This window comes from Mixophyes fleayi, chromosome 2 (assembly GCF_038048845.1).
Source record: "Mixophyes fleayi isolate aMixFle1 chromosome 2, aMixFle1.hap1, whole genome shotgun sequence".
Classification (NCBI taxonomy): Eukaryota; Metazoa; Chordata; class Amphibia; order Anura; family Limnodynastidae; genus Mixophyes; species Mixophyes fleayi.
The window spans coordinates 277,883,752-277,907,869 of record NC_134403.1 but is presented as its reverse complement, the minus strand read 5'-3'; the positions used below and the strand labels follow the sequence as shown (position 1 = coordinate 277,907,869).

Genomic DNA, 24,118 nt, shown 5'->3' with positions numbered 1-24,118 from the left:
ACCTTTTCCAGAGCAAAGCATAAACGTTTGTAAATTAAAAGTGACACTCCTCTTGATTTGGTGGTGTGAGAAGCTTGGTAGGTCCACCCTATCTATGGTTTCTTTGGTGACAGCAGATTTCCTCCTAGTGTTCGGTTAGGCCGATTTATATCCGTGTTATACTTATTTTAGTTGACTCAAAACCAGCGATCGCTTGAGTTTAATCCCTGAACATCCAAGGTCAAGTACTAATCATGTTTCTATGTGCTTGTTTATCAGCCATAAAAAAACACAAAATAAGCAAAGGGTCTACACAGACTATAGTACAAACATACCTGTCTTTATCCAATCCACTGAACACCCAGAAGTTGGGGAAAATATTTTGGCAGACATGTAATAGTAAAACCTTTTAGCATATAGCCTACTATGACAACTGCCCCCACTTGTGGCCTACTGCCATCCTTAACAAAATACTACCTGTCTTAACCTTAATTGATCTAACATCCCCACCATGTATACCGACCCCCAATTTAGGCATAATTTTCCACTATAAATGGGGAGGGAAGCTAAAACAGAAGAACCCTGTAAAATTAATGTCCTGCTCTGCCAAAAAATCCTATGGGGGAGAGATTAGTCCTTATAGAAGGTTATCCCCCTGCATAATTGCCTTTCAAACAATTACATTGTTAACTGACTCTGGCAATTCTTTATACCGAATAATAAACATGTTGGGTACACCCATAGTTATGTATCATTATACTGTAATGTAATATCAGACGTAAAGAATACAGGTCCTAAAGAAAAGGGTAGACTAATTGTAAAACTATCGTTACACTTAAGATCAGGATAATGTATAATATCAAGGAATCGCTTTCCAACACACCTCTAGGAGAAAAAAAAATGTGTTCATCCATACACCACCACACGTAGCAGAGCCAGAAAAAGCATTGAGTAAGGTGTAGCTTGCGTTTAACCTGAATGAACTGTGAGAGTGTTCATAAGTATGGTGCTCAGTGTTCTTCCCAGCACCTATTTCCCGGGTGCTCCACCTGGCTGTTTTTACTTACCACCCAGCTCTTGGAGCCCAACAGAGTCCTATTATAATGGAATAAACCATTGTTTCTCCTATTATAACTGGCACCATGTGAGCACTACAGCCAGCAGTGTGCGTTAGACCACTGACCACCAGTCTGACCAGTCCTGGCAGGTGTGGGCAATAACCTCCAACATTTTTAATTAGTATTGCAAAGTATACAGCTGCCCTCACCCGACTGCTTCTTAATGCCACCCGGTTGGCAACATTTTCTGGTGAGAACACTGGTGCTCATATTTGCAGATGACTAAGTAGAGTTATAACCATAGCAGATAACAGTATGTTCCTACAAAAGAATTTGGAAAAATTAGGTTAGAGAGAAAAATGGCAAAACGTTTAATATAGGTAAATGTAAGGTTATGCTATTTAATTGGATTAATTTTAGGATATCGGCACTGGGAAAGTATTTAGAAATACTAGAAGGCGGTAAACTAAATAACAGTTTTATGACAGCAGCTACTGTGACTAATATGTTAGAAAGGTTAAAAATGTGGATATTGTATGTTTTCCCGTGTTTGCGTGGGTTTCCTCCGGGTTCTCTGGTTTCCTCCCACACTCCAAAAACATACTGGTAGGTTAATTGGCTGCTATCAGATTGACCCTAGTCTTTCTCTCTCTCTTTGTCTGTGTGTGTCTGTTTGTTAGGGAATTTAGACTGTAAGCCCCAATGGGACAGGGACTGATGTGAGTAAATTCTCTGTACAGCTCTGCAGAATTAGTGGCGCTATATAAATAGCTGATGATAAATGCATGGGATGCAAACATAATTTTGCCACTGCATAAGTCACTTGTCAGACCACATCTTCAATAAGAGGTACAATTTGTGCACCTGTAAACAAGAAGAACTTCGCAGAACTTGAGAGGGTTCAAGATCAGCCAACCTCATTCATTAATGGAACAGATTCTAAATTATTAAGAAACTAAACACATTTTTACATATTTTCTTGGAGGATCTGTCACACCAGAGAGATGATATGTGGAAGTGCAGCATCAACACTGAAAACTGCAACATGTGAGGATCTGTTGTAGTACCTGCTACAGAAGACATGTGGCACCAGCAATGCTGACAAATGCACATTATTTTTCTCATACTTCAGTCAGCACTTTGCTGATTGCAGTAAGTAAGGTGAAGTCAATATGGACTAAGAGACCTCCCCCTCTATGCAGCTTTTTATAACATCCTTACTTTTATCTGTGCACAAGGAAAGTTGAAGTGCTGTAAGAGTCTTTGTTTTCTTTGCCTGTTTATCAACTTTGACTATGTACCTAGAAATTCTATATTCTGCAACCCATTAACTTTGGTTTTGTCTCTCAAGACCTGTTTTTTCAGGACTAAGGGTCTTGGCTGGTAGTGGTGTGTCTCTGATAGCTACCCCAGCCAAGTGGTTCTCCCTTCGTAGCAACCTGAGCCGTGATAATTACGTTGGGATGGGGGGTACATTGATGTTGACCTAATTAGTATCTATTATGCCTACCGAAGGTCAATGCACAGACCTGTTAAACTAACTTTTCATACCTGGGGTTGTGCAGGTAACAACTTTGTGCACAGAAGGTGTCTCCTCACTGTAAGAGTGGTCATACTATGGAACTCATTACCTAGGGAGGTGTTTGTTGGACAAGGGATCAGTAGAAATATTGTTCTCTCTTAGTTTCACAGAAACTATCTTTATTTGTTTGAATGCATAGTACAGCAATGCAAGAGCAATTCCTGAAGGTGGCGTCCATCACAGCAAACAAGTTACAGTGAGCAGATAGAGGTTCCTACAATCTATGCAGAGCTTGGGATATTTCTAGTATTTCTACATTATGAAAGTCTATGCATTAAACAAGTGATTATGATTTGACAGCAAAGGGAAAAAATGGTAATGATGCACATACCATATAAATCTGCCTCTTCTAGCTACAGTTATTAGTCCTAGGAATACTGGTACGGTCATCGTTCAGAAACAGAACATCTTGTTATCAGTGAATGTTCTGGGTTTTTTTTTTTCCGTCCCTCTCTTTACATAAACAATTTGCAACTGCCAAATGTCAACTGTCTTATTATTTTTTTCACTATAAAATAATAAAAACACATTATTTAGTAATATTTAATAATATTCAGTTGGACTACAAAAAAACCCAAAACAAATTGATTTGTGATTTTATTTCTATTGCAGTGACTGGTTTTATCAACACATTGACGCCAAAGTTTTATGTCGCTCTTACTGGCACGTCGTCGCTCATATCCGGACTCATATTGGTATGTATGTTTTGTTATATATGCCTAGTGTTACCGGAACAACTCAACAGGAACAGATTCTCTTGTGTAATACAATACAATTATCATTGAATCTATTCAGAAGCTCATTGTGCTTCAAAGTAAACAGGTCATTTTACCAGTGTGGGACTTGTATTATAAATCTCTTGTTCTGTGTTTATTGCCAAAGGATAGTAGCTTCAGTCTGCAGATGAAAAATTGATTTTGTGTATTTGTTTTTGTTTAGTAATAACAAAACAATCTGTAAAAATCTATATTTGTTTTAGCCAATTACCCCATAGCTCTTAATGTTGTTTTTATTATATACTAGCACCAAATTCAGTATCTGAAATTAATATAACAATTACGACCTATATTTTTCTTTCCACTCTTTTGCTGAGTAAACTCTGTGTTGGATGAAACTCTTCAGGACCGGGGATGGTTTACACCTCATGACCAGACTCCTTTCCACATTTTTGTTCTCTGCAGTTTTGCCAGGAATGTTTAGAGAGTATGTCTTTCCTTTTTGGGGTAAGAAACATAGGGGGGGTGGTGGAGGCAGTAGATATATAGGCTTTCTTTTGTTTTTAAAGTCCTATTGGGCTACAAATAATTATAATATTAATAGTAATCACAAATCAGAAACACGGGCACAACTAAATTATTACACCTTAACCATGACTTTCTTTGGAAAATGATTCAGTCCGTTATATGGGTGGCAATCACTTAAGCATTTGAGCGACTATATAAAAGTAACGTCCTACAACTATTTGGGTGCCTAATTGAAGATTTATCAAGTAGGGTAAACGGTATATTTCATGGGTAGGGAGAAACAACATAATCTATGATTGAACCACTGCGTCATCTTTGCTTGTTTTAGACCTTGCATGACAGGGTTCCGACAAATGGTTTAAGCTCTCCAGACTATTTGTAATATATTTATTTGGGGCTGGAAGGTGAAGAAGGACACAGGCTAAAAAGGTCTGTTTTAGTGCGCTTAACAGAAAATGGTGGATTTGACTTAACAATTATACTGTCTTGTATCATAGCCAGATATCTTGGCGTAGCCAATCCAGCAAAAAATGTGTAGCTATTTAAAATGACCTCCTGGGTAGCACAGTGGCTTAGTGGTTAGCACTTCTGCCTCACAGCACTGGGAGCATGAGTTTGATTCCCGACCATGGCCTTATCTGTGTAGAGTTTGTATGTCCTCCCCGTGTTTGCGTGGGATTCCTCCGGTTTCCTCCCACACCCCAAAAATATACTAGTAGGTTAATTGGCTGCTATCTTTCACTCTCTCTCTCGCTCTCCGCTCCCTTCTCCCTTCTCCCTTCTCCCTTCTCCCTTCTCCCTTCTCCCTTCTCCCTTCTCCCTTCTCCCTTCTCCCTTCTCCCTTCTCATTATTGGAGAATTTGCTCTGAGAATAACCAAATGCCTCAGTAAGTTCTACCAATATTGTCAAATACAATACTTTGTGCAATAAACTCTATGCATATGCCTAGACCAATTTATCCTTTCTCTGTCATACAATCTTGAACCAGGCAGGGAATTGAATTAAACCTGTAATGAGCGGAGCATTGGCATCCTCTTGATAAAAGACACTTTGGACAAGATTTGCTCCAGAGTAGCCAAAAGTTCAATTAATGTAGCTATTAGAATGATAGTTTTAAAAGTAGACAGTTGATGTTATTTAACACCTGAACGTCTACATGAAATATACCCAAACACATTGAACCAGTATTTGGGGAATAATGCAGCCTGGTTGGTTCTTTTTTCCACGTATGGTGGTCCTGCCCAGGAATTGAAAGATTTAGGGTACATATGTTTGCTCTCATAGAAAATGTCACACGAGTAAATATCCCCATTAATCCTATAGTGCACCTTAATACGGTATAGAAATGTTCGCTCATTTACCCTCGCACCTCTGTGGAACACCAGGGAAAATAAGCGGAGATTTCTGTAAAAACTCACACACAATGTGTCTGTGTGGGCTTTTCCAGAGACGCATCGCATACCCTTGCACCAAATTTAATCTGTCCCTTGGTGTCCATTAACAAGGCAATGGGCAACCTGATTATGCTTTGTACAATGCCATCAAATAGCCTGTAACTGGGTAAAAAGATCCTTCAACTCAGGAAGTTTTGACCCAAATATGATTTGTTTCCTCAATGGAATCAATCAACAGTTTGCAAAATATCACCTTGTCAGTTTCCACAAGATCTGGAAGTCATTGTAATTTTACCCATCAACCTCTCTTTCTTGTTCTTCATAAATGGATGACCCTACTAATTCTCCCCTCTCTTTATTCCCCCCTTTTTTTCCTCTCTTCCCTCCTCCTTCCACCCGCCTTATTCCTAACTACCCCCTTACTTACTAACCTTAAATACTCCTTATTGCTCTCCCACATACCTTCTTTCCACATAGTTATATGAGCAGTACTGCACTGCCCATCTAGTTTTTCTAAATGAAGTCTGTTTTAACGCTATCTTTTCCAGATCACTCAACTTACAGGAAACAGTGCTCTTGGTTTCTTTTATTTAACATTGGTCAGTCAGCACTCTATATGCCATGAAGTACACAGTGCCTGTACTCATGTAGTAGAACTGTTGCATTGTTTTCAAGTGTGGAGACTAGTTATTGTAATGTAATTAAACTGTAAATAAAGTTTGTGAGTATATTTAGTAAACTGCGGGTTTGAAAAAGTGGAGATGCCTATAGCAACCAATTAGATTCTAGCTTTCATTTATTTAGTGCATTCCACAAAATGACAGCTAGCATTTGATTGGTTGTTATAGGCAACATCTCCACTTTTCCAAACCCACAGTTTAGTAAATATACCCCTTAGTGTCCAACATTGATGTTATATTCATATTGTATGCAATCATGTACTGATATTGGTTGTTAACTTCTGAACATGCTTATACTGTTTCTGGGTCACTGCATTTTTCCCTTTTTGCGTGTACCTATTATGCGGTTTTGAAAACGCTAAAATTAATAGTGTAGTCTGCGTGAAAGCCTTATTTACATTATACAATTATTAAATAACCTACCATTTTTTAAACTATAATTTATTACACAGTGTCCTTCCCTCTCTGTCTAGGTCATCCTGCTGTAGGCATTATTTAAACTAACCGTTGCTGTGCCCTGTCCTGCTACCCAGATGCAGGTAACATCATGCAGACATGTATAATGGTGAATTTAGAAGATACTATACAATTATAGCAGTGATATTTTAGTCCTCAAGGTGGCGCCCCTTTACCACATTAGCATTCAAAGGCTACTTTTAAGGTAGTGGGATTGTATTGTATAGCTGTTGATATTCCACCTATTAGTAGATATAATTACTTCATTGGCACATTCAGGAAAATTAGGATTGATAGTTTTTCAGGTTCCTTCAGAATACTTTACGGCACATCCCCAATTCCACTATTAGTTATGTTATGTTTTTTATTTCATACAGGAGCGAACACACTCTATATAGCAAAATAAGAAGATGATTACACAGCTCTTGCCTGGAAATGAAACTCACAGCTCTTTCTGTTACTTGTGGAGTCAGTTGGACTGGTTCAACCACCCAAATGCTTTTTTTTTAAAAAGAAAAAGAAATTATAAGTTGATTAAATCTTAAGTATATTATATGAGCAAAGCCATTGAGCGTTTAGGGGATAATTATACAGGGAGATAAACTTTCCTTATTATCTTAGTAATTCAGATAATTAGCTATAATTGCTATATTACTGTTCTTCTCATGTGGAACATGGAACAGGGGGTTGTTTCTCTGTATGAGGATCTTTAGTGCTGTCTAAAATCTTGGTTCCGTACTAGTGGAGCAGGAAACCTGCCCGTTTCTGGACCGACAATTTCTCTCTGCACTATTTTTAATAAACATATGAAGGCTAAGCAGACGACATGGAAGGAACTTGGGGGGGAATATTCAATTGACGGCGGGATCGCCAAAAATCTTGCGCTCGAAAAATATTACCGTTAATACGGTAATCCTGCGCGTAAATACCGTTAATACGGTAATTTACTCGCTGGATTTCAGCTCGCAGCTCAGGGAGCCGCAAGCTGAAATCCAGCGAGATATTACCATATTAACAGTAATATTTTTAGAGCGCGGGATTTTCGGCAATCTCGCCGTCAATTGAATACCCCCCTTAGTGTTGTTTATAGGTCATATTATTTTCGAGCACGTTTAGGATTTAGGGGCATATTTAAGAAATCACGGAAGTGCACTATCGTGCACTTACCGTGGAAATCAGGTCCCGATGTGCCCTCCGCAAATTTATTAAAGGTGCATCGCAGCAGATATCATGGATATCTGTTGCTTTGCACTCCTGATCGTTTTTGCGAGCAGTCACCATTCAACAGTATGGTGACTGCTCTGGCCGCAATCTAATGAAGCTGGCGTACATTATCAAAATTGAAAGAATCCAATGCTGTCAGCTCTGCTCCGAAGAGCAGAGCTGGACAGCGCATGTGTGGAGGGATCACATGATCCCTCCCTGTCACTCACCGCTCGCTCTCTGCAACGATAGTTGCAGAGACAGGCGGGGATCTTTGTGCGCATGTGCAGTTCTTTGAACTGCACATGCGCAATTGAAGGAAGAAGAGGATCGAAGAGGACCAGTAGGAGATCCGGAGACACCGCGTCCCGAAGAGGGGAGTAAGTTTGATTTTTTTTATCACAGAAACAGCAGTTTTTCGGAACTGCTGTTTCTGTGTTCCATTTTTCATAAATTTGAGAAATACATCAATCCTTATCCATGCGATAAGGATTGATAAGTATTTCTCGTTTTTCCTGATAAATGATAAATGTGCCCCTTAGTCATGAAATGTGTTTTTAGTGATAGGAATACTAGAGGATGCAACGTGTTTGGAAATCTGTTAATTTGCACACAGTCAGGACTAACCTTTTCTCATCCCTCTTCAGTAACGTTAATTACAGCACCTATTTTGCACAGTGGTTTATGTTTTGAGGATCTCCCTACTCCTCCATCTGTGAGTTACTCAAGTTGACTTGGTCAGTTATGATCCCTCTGATTTCACATAATTGACAAGTCTGACTTCTATATGTATTCAACAGACATATATTTCAATCGCTCGATCATTTTGAAATTATATAACGGAACATATAACAGACCGTCTGTTTCTAGGGGCATTTCTCTGTGGTCGTCCATATTAGTTTTCTTTGCTCCATTGAGGTCCGTTAATAACTGAAGTGTATAGGGGTACTCAATCAATGTACTAGAACTGCTACAGAGCTAGACAAACCAGTAGCCAGTTGTAGCATTGTAAGAGTTGGCTAAGTACACCTGAAGTCAATCATAACATTAGACTGTTCAAAATATACAATTTAACAAACCCAAATGATATTTGTGCGACACGCTCAATTAAAGTTCACACTTTTTCAAATATTTTTTTTCCTTTCTTGAACTATCATTACTTTTCTGTTCATTGTTTGTAGTTGAGGCTACATAAGTATGAGCTGTGATGCTTGGGCATGTTTGTATGTCAGGTTATTTGTTGAAGAATTCTCTCTAGTCGCCAGTATCAAAACTATTCAGAACATCTTAGATCTTATTGGTATTATAATACATTTGTCTTTGTTTAGTTTACACTTCTTTAGATAGTAGTTTATTATCAAATAATGTTCTTTACTAAATATTATCATATAATGTTATGTTAGTTGATAAAATCTATTTGTTTCTTGTGTTTTAGATTTTTGAGTGGTGTTACTTCCGAAAGTACGGCACATCTTTCATTGAGCAAGTATCTATAAACCATTTACGTCCGTTGATGGGAGGGATTGAGCCTGGAGCCTCCGCAGAGGGTTTCTTTCCCAACTCCGGAGACCATGAGACCAGCAGGCAGAGTTTGTCAGGTGACCGAACGTGATTGGAAATAGCATGTGGATTTCCGAATACACACTAAACACTCACTGCAGATGAATGAATAGTTAGTGACAGCAGGGTCATGTGTCATTACAGAATAAGCCGAAAATCTTCAGTAACGTAGACTTCCTGGGCCAAAAAAGCAGAAGTTCCACAGTGTAGTTTCCATTTGATTGACTGAGTTGGGGTCACGGGTGTAGAATTTAGTGCTGTGATTCAGTGTGTTGCTTAGTAAGCACACATCATATCTCCTGCTCCTCCAGATAGCTATAGCTGATTCATGGTCATTTTGCATGTTAAATTTAGCTGAATAGCATAAAGGAACTATTTTCTTTTTCCGCTTAAATTCCTGATATCTGAATAATGTGTTGAATGCACTTGCCATGGTTTCAAGGCCGCCTCTGAGGCTTGTAAACTGAAGATGCCCTCAAGTACATGTACATATGAACATTTAGGGTTTCTGCCCTTCATTAGAAAGTGACAGAACTATAACCTCAGAGATCGCAGCTGTGCTTCTGAAAGAATTCTTGTACATGTTATTTAAGATGCTGTAGTCTAAGTACATTTTATATTATATTTGATGTTTGTAACTCTTAAGCACACATATAAGTTGCTCATTAGTGATGGTCCTTTTCACTGTAGAACTTGGCTGACAACCCCATCCCTTGCCTTTTCCATAGGTCAGACAATAAACACAATGTTGTATGTAATATTTTTATGTATATGGTAATGACTTTGGCCAGACTAGGTATGATGAGCTTCATCTAAGTTCTGCTAGGTTTTTTTTTTACTGTAGCTATACACTCGGCACAAGCTGCTACACTATGCTTTATATTTACCCACTTTGGTGTTATTAGTTTTTTTGTGGACTTTACCTATACCTGGTAGTCTCTGGGTGGCTTCTCCACCATAAAGTTCCAAAAAAAGCACTGACACTGCTTAACTACTAACAGCTGACAATCTGACTTGTAATTGTTTTTATTGAACCTGATGGTTGTCACACACGGGCCGATGCTACAGCTTGAACAGAGACTCATCATTTGACTCGTGGGTGAAGTGGCTGGATTATTTCTGGCTTCATTTTAAACTGTTAGTGCGGTCGGAAAATGATTGAGCACACGTTATCTTAGTCATATAACCAGCCACACCCAATAATCCACTTAATTTTTATGGGATGATTAATTATTTATTTAGCCACACACTTTTTTCAATATTGTTCTCTATATAGTAGCCATTAAACAAAAGTACAAGGTACTACTATAACAAAGTGTGTTCTTATGGCCTTGGGCCACTACATTCTGCCAGGACAGCTGAAACGAACCTTTGCATAAATTCTACAGGCATCTGAAAATATCCTCTACACCCATTCTGTTAATGGCGGTAGAAAATGCTGTCTTAATGCCAGCAAAGTAAGGGGTCTTATATCATTTTAGGTCATGGTGAGTGTGCTTAAACCATCAGCCCTTCCTGAAGGTAACCGAGGGCTCTTTGTCCAGCCATAGCAGTGAAAATATTGAGCAGTCTGACCTGGCAGGACTTTTATAAGTGATAGTAAACATGATGGGGATGTTATTTGCTTAACTAACGGAAGGAACCACACCTGTGTATAGAACCAGCGGCTTTCAGTATAGTCCGTTTTCCTCTTTTACCAAGAATTCCTTTATTCTGGTAGTTACCTGTATCTGAGTATCCGATCTGTCCCAAAGCCAGTATTAATTTGTTTTGGAAAGGCTAGGAAAAAAGTTATACCCGGTGAAACAGGCAGTTTTCTAAAATGTGAAAACTTGTCTTATTATGAATGGGTTAAAACCATCTGATAGTGAAGGGGTTAAGTAAAGATTATAACTTTTAAGATGCATTAAACAATTGTGTTGAATGTGTACTGAACTGTGATAATTAGGAGTTAGTAGTAGTATTAGAACCTGGTATTTGTTTGTGTTAGGACTTGTCCACATGAGCGGAAAAGCTTGCTTTGCTTCCAAACAGAATACCGCTGGATAATTACTGCTGGCAAGGGAACTATTCATGGTGTCTGCATACCTTTCTCACGGTTACTTCAGTGCCATGTACTTTAATTGCTGTCAGAGTGGACCACATACACGTCTGGCCTAGGAATCAATAGATAACTTGCCCATAGTTTTTACCTGCCAATATACTCTCGCCACGTTCCACTTGTAATGCAACGCAAGTATTCCAATTGTGTGGATGAGCCTCTACTCAGTATTTACTGACAGGACATGCTGAAGAGCTCCAAGGAAACCACTGAAATTTGGTAAAAAAAGAAAAGGTTTTCAACACATGAAACAAGCATAAAATAAATATTTAACATCTAAGTTATACTAAGAAAAGCTGTATGGAAATAGTTGTATTCTGGCAAACAACTAAAAGACTAAAAACTTCTCATGCCAATGATGTCTGTCACATAATTACTACCCACCAATGCTGTTTGTGTGTGTGCCTGGCAGTCCCAAGCCCCTGTCTGTTGCATAATTGCCTCATTCAACTTGCATACTAAGCAACGTTACAACAATACATCGATCATTTGCCCACTGAAGCCAGTGTTCCATTGAAGTGTTTAGCTTGCTCAACACGTATACAGCCCATACCCAGCATAGTAGCCTCAAGCACACTGAGTTTCCATGTCCATCATATACAGTGCTGTGCCCAGTATAACCATTCTCTATTCTTCTGGTGGTGGTGGTTAGAGACCAAGCAACAGTAAATATCTGCAATGCATGGTATTGTGAAAAAGTAAATAACAGATCAATTGCCAACATTCCAGTCCAATGCCCCTGTCTGTTTTTCTTAACTTTTTCCTCCCCATGTCTCTATGGTGGTCAATAATCTTCACATTAGCTGGCATAAGAACAATATTATAAGTGTGTAGCGCCAATGGAGAGAAAGTTTAATGGTTTCAGCCAATTAAATTGTGGGGCTTCCATGTGAGGAAACCTCAGATGGCTTCAGTCAATAACCTCTGTCATGTCTAGTAATGAAACTCAAGCGGGTTTTAGCTGTTAGAGTGAGGTCACGTAAAACTAATAGGCTTCATAGATGGTGAAAGAGCTGTGCCATGATCTGGGCCCTTGGGAGATGTCCAACTGGTAGTAAACAGAGTTACAAAATGAAAATGACAACTTATGCGTTTGTGTGTGTGTAAGTCCAGTGTCACCTGGTGATATCTCTTACCCAGTTATTCGCAAGGTGCTGACTGTCATCGCCGCCATGTCCGACTGCTGACATTGCCGGCAAATATGGTAACAAATTTCTGCTACTTTTCTCCTCTCATCTCTATGGGATGCGAGGGAAAATGAATGGAGATTTGAGTAAAAACATTAAGGCGATGTGTCTCTGTGGACTGTTCCAGAGACCCATCACAACACCTTGCGGCTAATTCAATTCCCCCAATGAGTCTCCTGCAGGCTCTGACATCTAGACAACATTACTAACTGGTCAAAATACAATTACTTGTGCAATTGGTTTAATCACACTGGAAATTGACGCGTTCTTGATTCTGGAACAAAAACTACAAACCATGTGTAATTTAAATATGACACACACAGAAATTCAATGAGGAGAAAAAGAAGTCCCAACATGAGCTCACTACACATAAAATTAAAGTCCCAGTCCCTGTTTTATTATTTGATTACCAGAAAGTCCTAGTAACTCTCATATTGCCTTTTCAGAGTGCAAGGTGTGGAGGAATCCTTTAAATCTTTTCAGGGGATCCGAATACAACAGGTAATCATTTTTATTATCATTAATATTTATGTAAATAGGGCCAGCACACTGTGCAGTACTTTACAACTGGGAACAAACACAGCAATAAAACAATACTGGGTATTAAAGGAGAGAAGAATGTTGTGCTTGCAATCTTACAATCTATAGGAAAATAGGAGTTTGATACATGACGTGATACAGATTGCATATTGGTCCAGCCAGATTGCAGTGGGAAAAAGTAATCATTATGACTTAATGCTCTAGTAGTATAGCCATTCCAGCTGGCCCTATACCTCTATAGACTTTAAAGTGGAACTTTCAGATAAATATGGCAATACTCAGTGAGCTGAGTAAACAGCTGTAGAAGCTGACCAGTATAGTTCACCACCCTCTAGTCTACAATATATCAAAACACACTTTTATGTTTAGCTCCATTTTTTTTATCTCCGTGCTGTACTCAATTGAGTAAGAAGAAAGCAATCTAATGGCTAATCTCTTTATAAATCCCTAGAAACATGGGGATGCATTTCATGTGATATGTTTTCACAACAATGTACACTATATTGTTTTTTCATATATAGCAGGTACACTATGGGCCTGAGTCATTAAGTAAAGCAAAGCAAAAAAAAAATAGGAGTAACTTTGCACCTGGGCAAAACCATGTTGCATTGGAGGGGGAGGTAAATTTTAAAATGTGGGGACAGATTTATATTTGGGGTAGGGCATGACCTAGATCAACTTTACATTTTGGTGTAAAAATAAAGCTATCAAGTAGTGGTGCTGCATGAAAAAAACAGCCAGTATTTTCCTTACGGGCAAAATAATAAATTAATTTGCACCCGTTGCATTGTAACATGGTTTGGCCAAAAGCAAACTTACTCCTTTTTTTTTTTTTCTTTGCTTTGCTCTTCTTAATGGCTAAAGCTCTATGTATGATTTATTTTCTTAACTTTTTGTATTAGAATGGCCATAGACTCAACAGTGTTGGTGGCAATTAGCTCTATATACCATCATCATAATTATCAGCTATTTATATAGCGCCACTAATTCTGCAGCGCTGTACAGAGAACTCACTCACATTAGTCCCTGTCCCATTGAAGCTTACAGTCTAAACTCCCTAATATACACACACAGATTGACTAAAGTCAATTTAATAGCAGCCAATTAACCTACTAGTATGTTTCTGGAATGTGGAAAGAAACCCACGCAAACACGGGGAGAGCATACATACTCCACACAACCATATACAATTATGAATAATTCGCTTTATATACCATTTAAACACATTTAAAATTGGATATCGCATACGTTGAAAATGCAGTTTTTTATGAATTATTAGATTTTTGAAGACCAGTCCAATTAGGAATGATGATTTCTCACATTATAACATTGTTAGACTTTTGTCGTAAGATTAAAATACCCCAGCTTCAAAGAACTTCAGTTTGATCACTTATTGATCAATACCAACATCTATATCTGACTGTTTATTTTAATGTCGCCTACAATTTTTTTTATTATTGTACAATTTGATTGAAAACGATTGAATCTTAAGCTTGGAACACATGGTTTTCCACTAAAAAGCTCAATACCTAAATAAATCATACTACATTTGCGGTCTGGAGAAATTCCAGGAACTACATGATACTCCTCAAGTCTACATTTTTAAAGTTAGTAGAAATGTCTGAAATGCTGAGATAAGCCCTTCCCCCTCCTCTTTGGCCATAATGCATTTGGTAATAGTATTTAAATATCATGCAATGTGATTTTGCAATTGTGCAGTTTTAAAGAAACTTTCTCTGAATAAAGCACTTGTCACTCTATGCACATTAAACACCACGGTGTAATGAAGTGTCCTAGAATGTCAATTCTGGATGTAAATGATCCATAAAAAAGGCACTAGGGAACAGGCGGAGTGCGTTTGTACACTAGAGGGCAAAGTTATCAAGCTGCGAGTTTCTGGCAGGTTTGAAAAGTGGAGATGTTGCCTATAGCAACCAATCAGATTCTAGCTGTCATTTTGTAGCATGTACAACTCCACTTTTAAAACCTGATGGAAACTCACAGCTTGATAAATTTACCCCTTAGTGTCATTCCATCCTGTTTTGTTTCATACGGATACAGAATCCAAAGTTTATGATATTGGGATAAATCCTGATTTTCTAGTTGAAAATCCATTAACTACATGCATTGGAAGTAGCCAATTTGTGGGATGATCCAATGGTCATGAGCATGCAGTCTATCCATTCACTAGAACCTCACTGAGTGCAAAAATCTGTGTTCATTAATAATCACTGAAAATTAGTGTTAACAGATGCGCCTCTGGTTGTGTTTCAGTTGGTTACCTAGTAAAGGGCACACATCTCGCCAGTCTTTCAAACACAAGCAAGCGTAAAGCCATTTTTCTCTGGAAAACATTCAGCACAAACAAGCACAGATCACTGATTGCATTTTCTGTAGGACTGAAAAACTAATTTTACAACCAGTAATCTTTTTCTTTTCATTAATATCTGAATAAGAGAACCAGAAAAATTTCAGCAGGAAATAAGGCGGCACAGGGAGATTTGCGTCCAGTGGGACATTTGGGATGTATGTATTTTTTTTTTTTCTCCAAAATGTTTTTTATTATAGCATTGAAAAGTACAAGAACAAAAACAATAGATAATGAGAAAATGAGCAGATGGTAAACAAATGTAATGAGAGATGGAATGTTTTTTTAATTATAGAGAGTCAGACCAAGCATGGTAGATTCTGGCATTAATGAGTGATCAGTCTGGGCCCCAAGGAATTAACAAATATTCATTATTTTTCATTTTTATTAGAAAACTATATATACGTATATGTATGTGTGTGTATATATTTATTATATAAGAAGTGAATTGAAGCATTATAGAAAAATATACTGTAGTAAAGAAGGGATCCTTTGGCATTTCTCGAATGCCCCTTTACATTTCCAATCACCAAACTCCTATGTAATTGCATTTTAGTACTCTATATGATATTTTAATAATGGGTCACATTGGGTGAAAGCTTTTTTGTACTTTCCACCCTGCACCACCCAGTAATTTTGTAATGTCTGCATTTTCTGATTGCTTGATTAACTGTTAGACTGTGCCAGTTTTTTTCTTTTTACTACTTAAGTGTTTTTCATTTAAATTCATTTGACACTGTACATTGAAAATGAGTAACAGTTGTACGTCTGTTAATTGTAAGTTGAGCTTGAATTGACCACATATTTCCATTGTATTTGATGATTTAGCCACATAACATTATCCGTCAAATTCATCTTTATAGTGTTCAAGTGTATGTTCTTAGGTGCTGACTAAAGCATTGTGTTAGATTACAACAGATGTGAACAGTTACCTCAATATATATATCATAAAATTATATATAAAAACATTAGCAGTAGTGAGCATTTAAAACAATGCTTTTTTCATACATACATACATAGCTTCAGGCATGTCTCCTTTTTTTATTTGGCTTACTTACACATCCGTTATTAACATTGTCAAGTCTTTAGACTAGATTTAACCTGCGATACTATCTGCAGTTTTCTTATTTACAAATTAGGCATATTATACAGACCCCAAACTTATACTTTTGTATCACTGCCTAAACTTTGCCTATTCCCTAAATATAAATATATATGTTTAAAATGTGAAGAGGACTATCCTTGCCAATAAATCCTCAATATTCATTCTGTATAAAAGAAACATATACAAAATGACATTTAGGTAGCATTCCTCGTCACAATGTTGGTGATAATTAGCCATATATTCTTAAAGTTCCGCTTTAGATAAATTCTACTGACGTAGCTGCTGCCACATACAGCACTCATCTGAGTCTGCGTGGTGCTTGTGGCAAAGGGTTGATCACGACAAAAGCACCAGGTCTGTCAAAAAATAATTAAAATACCCATTTAATTACAACTCATATTTACGATTAACTGCCACTACTAGAGTTTGATTCCAAAGCCACCACTTTGTGGAAATCCTTTGGTTCTCCCAGACCTGTATCCGACTACCCACAATGCTAATGGATAATTACGACCGCTTTTTATGACTTCCACTACCACACGATTTCTAGGGAATTCTTAAAAATTAAATATTCCATGCATCATAGGAATATAATTTTACATTCAATCAAGTGGTTACACACATATACATATGCAATATGGTAATATTAGGTACATTATTTGGGACAATACTATATTACTATATATACTCAATGGGGCTAGCATTTAAGTTTGACAAATTTCATCTTCACGCATTATAAATACATTCTGACACCTAGACTAGTATGAATTATGAAGACTGTTCTTTGATGTACCTTACAGCTAATATTGCTTTTATGAAATCCCTTTTAAGACATGGCACTGGCCACAGCAGGGTGATATAATCAGGGAAGATTGTCCGTATAATTTAATGAATCCCTTACTATGAGTTCACATGTTAAAACCAGTCATATCTGGGGGGGGGGGGAAGAGTAATATATTTATATTTTTATGTTCTTAAATCATGATTAATCAATAATCATGACCGCTAGCTTGCTGTTACATTTTTTACTTGTATGCTAGATCCAGAGGGTGTCCAGTAGGGTAAAATGTTTGATTAACCATCTTCTGAGAGTGCAATTAATTGGGGAAAAAGGGTCACCTCTTACTTTCACGTATTTAAATAGAGGAATTGCCGATGTGAAGGTGGAACATCTCAGCCAATCTGAATGATAGACTTGATCTATAACACGATTTCTGGTTCCTATTGGACTATACAACAACTATATAGCAACGTGGTGATTTTCAATAATGGGACTATTAATCTGTAGTGTCTAATATTTGCCTCTGTGGTCTGGTGCCCTGTGATAGTTTCTTGATAGTTTCCTTTACCATTGCAAATTACACATTACACTGCACCAGTATCCACTGTCATTGGTGGCCCAGTAGAGCTTAGCTAGAGCATCTTGTACTAGTCTTGGACCCTCTCTAATGATACTCGTGTCATTTAGTGCTAGATGAGTTTAGCACTTAAATGTATTAATTATAACTAAATTTCTCCCCCAAAAAATCAGTTGCTCTGTCAAAAGACTAATCCTCCTTCCTAGTGATCTGAATTTGTTTCTTCTGTTTCTATGAAAACATCAAGCTTGGAGGGGCACATAGGGAGATATTAGGAGTCCAGCATTTCGTGTTCCATTCACACCTTGGACCTAGTGTCTCCTTTTTTAAATCTGTAAATATCTACGAATTTTAGTATTTGGGAAGTAATATACTTTAGGACACAGACTGATAAATAACACTACATAAGGAAACCCCTTACTTTGCTAACGTCGGTCTAATCTCAACCCATCTCAATGCCATCTTCTCTCTGATCTGTGTAAGGAAAGCGCGTAGCATGTTGGAAAAAAGTTGGTTTTTTTTTTTATAACTGGCTGCATTTTAATAAATTGTTTGTGTTAAACCTTAAATATTCATGCTGACAGGTGTGGTTGTGTAATTTGTATGGCAGGGAGTGAGCTAATCTACTCTGCTAGTTAATTTACTCCAGCTCTAGCTGTCTGGATATCACTAGCAACTCAATAGTGAACATGTAATAAGAAATGATAAATCACACCATCGAGAAATAGCTTGGTAAGAACTTTTTACACACACTGATGATAAGACGTCATAGAAAAATGTGCACGTGGAGGAGAACAGTCTCCTGAGAGGCTGTTTTATCACCACTTACAATACTTTCAATTCCTTAAAGTTTAAAAAAATTGGACACCTTCCTGTGATTGTATAACCCCAGTTTAATGTGTGAGCATTTGTAGGTGTTTTCCTGTTGCCATAGTGATCTGTTGGTCTGCCCGTCTGTATAAGCGAGATAGGTCTTGTCTATTTGCGCTTCACACTGCATTCATAACAGATAGATTTATCAAACCTTCAAAAAGGGAAAAATTGAGATGTTGCACATAGCAACCAATCAACTTCTAGCCATCATGTTTCTACTACAGTCTAGAACAGTGTCTGCTAACCTGTGACACTCCAGGTGTTGTGAAACTACAAGTCCCAGCATGCTTTGCCAATATATCGCAACTCATTGCTTGAAGGGTATGCTGGGACTTATAGTTTCTCAACACCTGGAGTGTCACAGGTTAGCCAACACTGTTCTAGAAGATAGCTAGAATCTGGTTGCTTTAGGCAATACCTCCACTTTTCTTTTTTAGAAGGTCTGATACATCTACCCCCTACTGAACACATTCCCCCTGGATATAATTTTGTACTGTTCTAATTTTGATGCTTTTACCAAATTACTGTTTATCTCCAGCAATAAACTAATACATTACTTCATTCCTTAAAGTGGACCTGTCATCTGCACAAGGAGAAAGCATCCATTTTGTGGGCTAAGCAGAATTCAGCCTATCAATTCGCTAGGAACCAGTGACATCACTGCTGCATTACCTGACGTATTCATTAGGCCTGAATTACATTCAGGAAAATAGGTACAAGTACAGAAGGACATATGAACAATGTCCTTTAGAAAAAGTATGTTTTTAAAAAGTTAACTCTAAATGTATCTCTCTATATTGCCCTGTGTTATACCACTTTTAAATTGCCACCTCTACAATATCCCGGGTATATGAACCTGGGATATTGACGGGTGACAGAGCCTCCCACCCCGACAAAATTCTGGGTCGACCAGGTTCACACTGAACCTGAGTCTCCCTGGCAACATGACAAGATTAGCTTTGATTGGTTCCGCTTGTGATGTTGTGTTTTTTTTAAACATTCAATAGTGCTCGGTGAGACCCGGGTTCAAAATCCCAGGTCTCATCGTTCAGACTGGCATCTACCCGGTAGGTGCAGGTAACCCGTTCACACATGGACTCGACCCAGGTCGCCGGGGCTCCCCTGGCAATAAACCCGGGTTTTTGGGGCAGTGTGAATGGGGTTTTATTGGTTATTGAGTTGGCAGTGGATGTTAATATTTGAAAGTTGGAGAGTTATATGTGAGGTAATAGTGATTTCAGCCAGTCACTTGGATAGACATCACACTTCAGTTGCCCTGATATACTGGGCATTTCCTGACACCAATTTCAGCCAGACAGGACACCTTAGGTTGGTGGAGTCTGGAAGATGTGATCCAAGTTTGCAAAAACGACATCTAGAAAAAAATTCTTATTGTTATAACTCCTATAACATGCTTTAACGTGCTTTAACCTCCAGTATTTTCATGCTCTGCACTGTGACTTTTGTTTTCCTAATGTTTTACAGGTACACATGGGTAACTGGAAAGGCACCCCTGACATATTATGACATGAATCTGTCCGCACAGGACCACCAGACATTTTTTACATGTGACACAGACTCCTTGCGACCATATGATGCTGGTAGTTATTTTCTGCTATTTTACTGATAAAAATAAATGTATTGCTATCTCTCTCTCAAACCTAGGGGTAAGTTTATCAAACTGCAGTTTTCAAAAAGTGGAGATGTTGCCTATAGCAACCAATCACATTCTAGCTGTCATTTTGTAGAATGTACAAAATAAATGATAGCTAGAATTTGATTGGTTGCTATAGGCAAAATCTCCACTTTTTCAAACCCGCAGCTTGATAAACTTACCCCCAAGTCTTTATTGTTTTCAGGTTTGAAAAGTATCGGGGAAAGTATCCTGAGACCAACCACTTTGCTACCACATTTAGAATACAAAGATAATGGATTCTTATGGCAATTGTCAAAATATAATTGAAATTCTACTTAGCAAAATTTGCTTTGAGATTTTTTAAGTTTTGCACGAAAACTGAAGCTTTTTCAAGCTCAGAAAAGGTAGAACAAAAGACACATTTAAAATGTCCAGTGGACCCATATCTCTGCAATGTGGCACAGAGGTTAGCATTGCTGTGTCACAGTGCTGTGATCATGGGTTTGATTGCCGCTAGGGCCCTATCTGTGTGCGGTTTGTATGCTCTTCCCATGTTTGAGTGGATTTCTTACAGTTTCTGCACATTCCTCCCACACAAAAAGACCTACTGGTAGGCTCATTGACTTCTGACAAAATTAACCTTCATGTGTGTCTCTGTGTGGTAGGGAATTTAGATTGTAAGCTCCAGTGGGGCAGGGACTAATGTGAATGATTAAAAAAAAGCTCTTTGTATTATGTAGAAGCCAATATAAATAACAGTTAATAAATAACGTTTATGAGCCTAGATGCATTCAAACAAAAGTACCATGCTCATTTACATTTTATAAATGATTTTAACATATGTGAGAAAATTCCTTCAATTTCTGTAGTAAAATTGCCCCATAGATTATCTATCACCCTCTGCACATGTCTTGAATTTCTACAATTCCTGCTGTAAAGAAGCTTTTTTCCAGCGCCACAGGCTGCATATAAATAGATGGCTGGTCTTTCGTCGTTACTCTTAGATGTGTGAGAAAATGTCTTGACTATGGATTGCACTAATTTATTTCTTTTATTTGCCTAATCCATCATGGAGAACATAAATCAAGTTACCTGGGTATTGTTAAATCACAGCCTCATGTAAATCCATTTTTCAAATGCAGGAAACGTTGGCTTTCAGTTAGCGGGTTACTTGTTAGATAGGAGGAATGTGACTTTGTTGCTCCTAAAGAGTGTATTGTCTCCAGTGTAAAGCCAAGACTAATATTTTGTCTCTACAGGAAATATTTTCCCCACAATACTTAATTGCTCTGTAACTAAAAGGAAACACCCATAAGTGGTTTCACAAGTGATATGAAATCCTTTACATTATTGTGCTTTTGGGGAGGTATCTGAAAATGCCCATTATACACATCCTTAAGTAGTTTATAGGGGAACTATCATGAAGCTTCAATATAGGGTACATCTGTAACCATGAATGAACATTGTCTAATAGTATCTAAACATAACTATACTGTATATCATACTTTCTATTTGTTGTAGAAGCTTTTACAAATTTCGTTTGAAGTTGTGTTCTGCATAATCTACCAGTGGCATCAGTAACCAAATGAAAGTGAAGAGAGGAAATTGGCAGCATGATAAAAGAACTTTGTGCTTTCATAGAGAATATTTAAGCATCACCTAAACATTCTCATTTTTGTACTGACTTCAGCATCACCAAATGCATTTTAAAATTGATTTTTCAAGACAAATAGAGGTTTCGGTAGGTGCTATAGTCCACTAATTTACAGGATATACAGTATATAGTCATTTTGAATTTCAGCCTGTTCCCATATGTGTGGACAAGTCATGGAATGCTGAACTTGCCCAGTTGGGTGCCTTCCAACAACTGCTATAAGCCATTTTTATTTTCAATTTCTCCATGCACCACTACATGCAGAATAGATCATGCTGGGTTGCACTATGGATGAGTATTTTCTGAAGTGAGTGGACCCTGCAGTTTTACTACTTACAGCATGGAAGGCTCGTCCTCCAAAATTGCAAGATGTCAAAACATCAAATATGGTATTGTGTGGAGTTCACTTTGTTAACATTCAACCCAATCTTTCACTTACCTCTAATGTGCCGTTTGCCTGATTGTCAAGCCTTCGCTAAGCTCCACTAGTATATTGCTTCTCTTTTCTACACACTAAGTTGCTGTTCCTCTTCCCCTGTACTGGGGAGTACATAAGAGAGGGGCATTGACAGCAAAGCCGCATGTTGATTCCAGCAAGAAATACTAGAATACAGATGATCAGGACAAAACCGTTGGAGGCAAACAGCATGTCAGCGATAAGTCCGTATTTAATGTTAATATAATGAATTTCACCCAGTACTAGATATAAGTTTTGGATAGAGATCTCCTTTAAAGAACAAGTAAAGCCAAAAGACGACGTTCATATAAATTAATGTGTGTGTATTGCTGAGCTGAATAATGCATTATATAACTGAAGGGTTTATATTTAATTAAATATTTCCACTATGCTCTCTTTTACTTGTGTAGCAATTTCCCATGGCAGGAGGGATGTGCTTCTCTAACCATCATCATCATCGCCATTTATTTATATAGCGCCACTGATTCCGCAGCGCAGTACAGAGAACTCATTCACATCAGTCCCTGCCCCATTGGAGCTTACAATATAAATTCCCTAACATACACAGACAGAGAGAGAGACTAGGGTCAATTTTGATAGCAGCCAATTAACCTACTAGTATGTTTTTGGAGTGTGGGAGGAAACCGGAGCACCCGGAGGAAACCCACGCAAACACGGGGAGAACATACAAACTCCACACAGATAAGGCCATGGTCAGGAATTGAACTCATGGCCCCAGTGCTGAGAGGCAGAAGTGCTAACCGCTAAGCCACCGTGCTGGCAACTATACAAGTAAACATTGACTGACAGCTTGTCAGACTTTTTTGCAGCAATACATTGTGTGGGTGAGTTAATCCAAAGGTCCAGTGGTGTTACAGTAACACTAACACTTGCAGGACCAGCATTGTATCTATATCCGATCCTATCAGGGCACTGACCTAAAGAGGTAGGGCGATAGTCCTTTACTTTTCTATGGAGATGCAGCTAGCACCAAACAATGTATTTAATGATTTATATCTGAAAATGTTGGGATTTTAATTGCTTTCCATTAGAATGTGTTAACCAATTAGAAATGAAGATAACTATATTACTGCTTTCACACATTTGAGCATATATTGTCAGGGCTGTGGAGTCTGAGGCAATTTTAGGTGGAGTCAGAATTAGTAAAAATGTACCAACTACAATTCCAGCTACAAAATACAAATGCAAAACAGCAGGAGGAGAAAGCCAAGAAAAATAGCAAAAACAAAGACGAGCATGGCAGAACAGGGTTGTTCTGTTGATTGAAAACAAGAGGGGATAAAACGGTAGCTGGCAATATTATTTTGGCAGCTATGTATGTAGAACCATTGCACTGGATTCTGCTGGATGACCAACGGCTGACAACAGGGAAAGATGCTCTGTTTGAGGTAGCAGTGATGGTGAATGGGCTACAGGAATGTCAGGAGGAGGAAGCAGCTAGTGCTGAGGGTGAATTTGATTTTGACCAATATTTGGATTACAAGGCGCATACAAAGCGCCCCTGGTTAGAAATAGATACCTTGTCACAATCCAGAGAGGACAAACTGAATACATTTCAACAAAATGTCTCACTTGCAGTAAAATACATAGAAAGATTTGATCATTCATCAATACAGTGAAAGAAGCCATTCCCTTTTATCCAGAAATTGTCACATTGCGCT

General features: G+C 38.1%; 1 protein-coding gene across 3 annotated transcripts in view; it reads left to right on the top strand.

Annotated features, from left to right (window-relative positions):
* The window catches only part of ST7L (suppression of tumorigenicity 7 like), a 93,377-nt gene that overhangs the window by 13,056 nt on the left and 56,203 nt on the right, over window positions 1-24,118 (top strand). For 2 of the 3 annotated variants that reach the window (XM_075196255.1, XM_075196254.1), the window contains exons 2-5: window positions 3,232-3,314; window positions 9,033-9,195; window positions 12,892-12,946; window positions 20,175-20,290. In XM_075196255.1, the coding sequence (XP_075052356.1) occupies window positions 3,232-3,314; window positions 9,033-9,195; window positions 12,892-12,946; window positions 20,175-20,290 (417 nt within the window). Of the gene's footprint in view, window positions 1-3,231; window positions 3,315-6,439; window positions 6,478-9,032; window positions 9,196-12,891; window positions 12,947-20,174; window positions 20,291-24,118 lie in introns of those variants that run through there. The other variant, XM_075196256.1, reaches the window with a different exon arrangement.